At 46.1% G+C, this 4736-nt stretch overlaps 1 protein-coding gene across 1 annotated transcript in view; it reads left to right on the top strand.

Annotated features, from left to right (window-relative positions):
* Nucleotides 1–3851: 3851 nt before the first annotated feature.
* Nucleotides 3852–4736, top strand: part of TSPOAP1 (TSPO associated protein 1) — a gene marked incomplete at its 5' end in the record, with an annotated part of 55201 nt that continues 54316 nt past the window's right edge. Inside the window, one exon of the mRNA XM_082200177.1 lies at nucleotides 3852–3908. Coding sequence (XP_082056303.1) covers nucleotides 3852–3908 — 57 coding nt within the window. The remainder of the gene's footprint in view (nucleotides 3909–4736) is intronic.

Below are 4736 nucleotides of genomic sequence, written 5' to 3' on the forward strand. Positions count from 1 at the left end.
GTTTCTCATGCCCCTGCAGTCAGTCTCCACACTGGCAGGGTCCGAGTTCTGATGACCTCTAGGCTGCTTCTGAGCCCATCTCGTTTCTTTTTAAAAATGTTGCCAACTTAATAATAATAATAATAATCCTGCTCTTCTATCTTTTTACAGCGATCTGGCACACCAAAATTTAGCAGATGAGTCTTTTTTCCATCGCTCATATCTTCATAACTGGCAAAGTGTAACCTGATTAATTTCTGTGTCAGGCAGCTGGTAAAAGGCACCGTTTCAGGGTAAAAAAACCAAAAACCCACCACGTGGCAATGCTATTTATAGGAAATCTGGGCGCAGGGTAGAGCAGCTAAATTGCTGCCCTTCATTTTTTTTTTGCTTTTGGGGATGTCTTGTTCCAGCTTTGCCCTCTTTCTGTTCTCGTTCTTCTCAATCCAGATGGCTTCCCTGAGACTATCTCTAACAAAGAGGGTTAAGCAAATTTCTCCCCACACCCCCAAAAGACCCTACCAATTCAGCCAAGGAATCGTGCAAGGAAATAGAGAATGCAAAGTAAAAAATGCAAAGTTAAATGCTGGATAAATCATGGGGATTTGCTGTGATGGCCTATTTGACACATCTTAGATTTGGTGAACAATAGATTTATTCTCCCTTATCACACGAAATTGTCATAAAAACCAGCATATAGGAACTTCACAGTAAGGTGCAGTGGTTAAGAGTGTTGGACTAGGGCCTGGGAGAAGAGGCTTCAAATCCTCACTCAGCCTTAATGCTCACTGGCCTTGTGAGCCAGTTGCTGCCTCTCAGCTTAGTCTACCTCACAGGGTGGTTGTGGGGATACAATGAGGGTAGAAAACGATGTACAGCACCTGGAGCTCCAATGGAGAAAAAGTTGGGATATGAATCCAATAAATCTATTGAAAAATATAGTTTAAAAATGGGCTTTTTGCCAAGCTTAAACTATGGGTTTACAATGCTTTAAGAATATGTAAAAATCAATGTGAGGTAAGGTAGGTTGCAAAAACTAGGTCATAGTCGGAGTAAACTCATTGAAATGGATAGACCTATTAAGCATGTCCCTTAATTTCAATGGTTCCACACGACTAACATCGGATTGACCCTAGCTTATTCTAAATCGGAACATTAACGGCACATTTTGGCCCTCTTTTATATTCCTAGTTAAGTTCGTACTTGGTGCTATGTGTTGTTGTTGCTGGCATCCAACCTGTTTTAAGAGACAATGTAGGGCGCCTTTGGGGGGGGGGTGAAGTCGTACTGCTGTGTTAGCATCACCAAAGCCTGGGCAGTGTGGATAGAGGTCCTGGACTGCCAAGACAACAAGACCCCCCTCTCGGCCTCACTGATGTGGTCCAAAGGAAAGCAGAGCAATACGTTTGGTACCAGCTTGGCTGCAGGAGTTGCCGGAAGGAGGTGTACAAGGCGCCATCCAACCATCTCAGGGACTCCACTCCAAACTTGTGCAGGGTTTACTGCTTAAACAGTCATTGATTGTTAATTTAGCACTAGAAAAAATGCCTCATCTGAAACCCTGGGGAGCTGCTGCCAGCCAGTGTAGACGGTACTAAGATAGATGGGTTCGACTTGGTATAAGGCCACTTCTTACGATCTGCATCTGCACAAATTAGTGTGTGGTGCTCTAGCTTCTGGGCACACCTGCCATGTGGCCCTCAGAATGTTGATATGGCTGAATGTGGCCCTCAGTCCCAAGAAGATTAGCCAGCCCTACTCTTGAATTTAAATTCCTGAGGGATGTGTGTGTGTCGCATCACATCTCTAATAGCCTTGAAGATTTTGAATGCAGAAAGACTTGGAAGCCTAAATATTAACAACTGGTTACTTTTTATTATATGTTATTGTTTTTTTATTAGATGTTTATTTTCTGTGATTGCATTTTTTGTAATTGTAAAAATTGCTTTTTAAAAATAAATATCATTAGAGTTTATACAGAAAAATACAAAGATTATTGCCACACTTTTTTTTTTGTCCAGACTGAAATGTTAATCCAGAGGCAAAAATGAGAGAGAAGAGAAAAAGACAGAAAGACAGACAGAAAGAGGAAAGGATAAAAAGGAATTAAAAGAGAGAAAGTGAAAAGAGAGAGAGTGAAAAGAGAGAAAGTGAAAAGAGAGAGAGAGAGAAAAGGAAAAAGAGAGAGGTTAAGAAGCTTCTTAAAAATGGTTTTGAATGCTGTATCTTAAATAGATGTAGCCTGCCCTGGGAACTTAGGGTGATGGGCAGGTGATAAATTAAAATACAAAAAGCACAAACAACACGGCACCACCCAGCACCTATCATTTCATGTCCTGGGAAGACTTTGTTTTGGACTCGCTCACAGACTCACTGTGCAGTTGTTGTTTTTCTCTCCCTTTTTTGCGATCTTTTAATAATGGACTGCAAGAGCCAGAGCACCTTGGGGAGAGAAATGGCTGCCCTTAATTTCACCTGGGAAATGTTGGACAGGGTGCAGAGCCTGTCATTTCCACCAGATAAAATTGGGGCACTCTTGGAACACCCCCCTCTGTCCTCACCTTGAGGCTCACAGCTGCTTTCTGAAAGCAAGCCGGGCGCTTCAGTGTACCTGTGTGTGCATTTACGATGGGCCAGTATACAGCCAAGATGCACCAGTGGTTTGACTTCAGATGTGAGGGAGGTGGAATCTAAAGTTCATAGATTCTCCCCAGGGGCCATCTAGTCCAGCCCCCTGCAGTGCAGAAATCACAGCGAAAGAATCCCTGACAGATGGATGCCCAAGCTCTGTTGATAAACCTCCAGCGAAGGGGAGGGTGTTCGTTCCACAGTCAAACAGCTCTCACCATCAAAACTTCTTCCTGATGTTTACACGGAATCTCCCTTCTTGACATTTTAATCCATTTCTCCGGGTCTGACTCTCTACAACAGCTTTCTCCATCTTCCGTGTGTCAGCCCTAGAGATATTGGAAGATGGCTATCACATCTCTTCTTCTCCAGGCTAAACATACTCAGCTCCCTCAACCGTTCCTCATAAGGCTTGGTTCTCAGACCCTTGATCATCTTGGTCACCCCTCCTCTGCACATATTCCTGTTATTAAACTCTGGTGCCCAGAACTGGAAGCATGACTCCAGGCGGGCATCTGACCAAGGCAGAATAGAGCAGTACTATGACTTATCCATAAAGGTAAAGGTAAAGGGACCCCTGACCATTAGGTCCAGTCATGGCCGACTCTGGGGTTGCGGTGCTCATCTCACTTTACTGGCTGAGGGAGCCGGCGTACAGCTTCCGGGTCATGCGGCCAGCATGACTAAGCCGCTTCTGGCGAACCAGAGCAGCGCACAGAAACGCCGTTTACCTTCCCACCAGAGCGGTACCTATTTATCTACTTGCACTTTGATGTGCTTTTGAACTGGTAGGTTGGCAGGAGCAGGGACCGAGCAATGGGAGCTCACCCCGTCGCGGGGATTCAAACCGCCGACCTTCTGATTGGCAAGTCCTAGGCTCTATGGTTTAACCCACAGCGCCACCCGTGTCCCACGACTTATCCATGTCTGCACAAAAAAAGCATGTTTTTAAAAGTCCTCCCAAATTTCTGCAAAAGGCTTTAAGAAGAGTCAGAATACAGACTGCAGGGATGGATGGGGAGGCAAAGTTCCATTGCTTGGGATACATCGCATTTTAATCTAGCCTGAGACTGGTTGAACTGTCATGGCTTCTGTCCCCAAAAGGATTCTGGGAAGTTTTCAACAGCTTACACCCCCTAAGGCATGCCTCACAGAACGTTTTTGCGAGTCTGCGATGGCGGGGTGGGGGGGGGGATGGCGTTCTACAAAGCGCTCTCTTTGTACTGTGATTGGGACTGCACCCGATGCGTCGTCGAGAGCGGATCTTGGAGATTATGATGGGATGCAGGAAAGTCTCTTGGGTATGTCGAACAGAACCTTTACACATCAAAGCTCAGTGCCTCAAATTATGCCTCGAAAGAAGTCAGCACAGCAGCAGTGGAATAACAGAACGTGCCCCGGGGCATGTGCAGAGTGCCTACTCTTCCACGCTGCAGCTGAGATGAAAGGGAAATGGAGATGTGTGTGGCTTCTAGATATTAATGAATTATGATATGTGAGGGGGGAGGGGAGGGGGGAGGGGAAAGAGTTACGGTGCTTTCCACTAAAGCTTCAGAGCTGATCAGCAAAGCTGTCTGTCTTGAGAGGAATACCTCCAGGCGCCCTCCACAGCAGTGTGTGTGTATCTGACTGGCTGGAACTGCAACTACTCCACAACACAGACACCCCTTTGTTCTAGCTAGGTGTCATTCCTGCCTTATTTTTTCCTCTTCGAAGCAGAGGATCGTAGAGTTGGAAGGGACACCAAGGGTCATCTAGTCCAACCCAGTGTTGTTGACACTGACTGGCAGCAACTCTCCTGGGCTTCAGACGTGGCTCCCTCCCTGGAGATGCCACCAGGGATTGAACCTGGGACCTTCTGCATGCAAAGCATCAGCTCTGCCCCTGGGCTGCAGTCCTTTGAAATTGAAGCAAGATTCTAGTCCTCAAGGTTCTGAGTAAAGACTGAAAGAGGAATATAGGAAGCTTCTTCATCCCGAGTCAGGCCACTAGTCCATCTAGCTCATTAATGTCGACACTGGTTGGCAGCAGGCTTCTAGATACTCCAGGTTTCAGGAAGGGATATTCCCAACTCTCCCTGCAGAGGCCTCTGGAGAATGAACCTGGGAGCTTCTGCATGCACAGAGCTA

Source organism: Podarcis vaucheri (genome assembly GCF_965113315.1).
Source record: "Podarcis vaucheri genome assembly, chromosome: 15".
NCBI lineage: Eukaryota > Metazoa > Chordata > Lepidosauria > Squamata > Lacertidae > Podarcis > Podarcis vaucheri.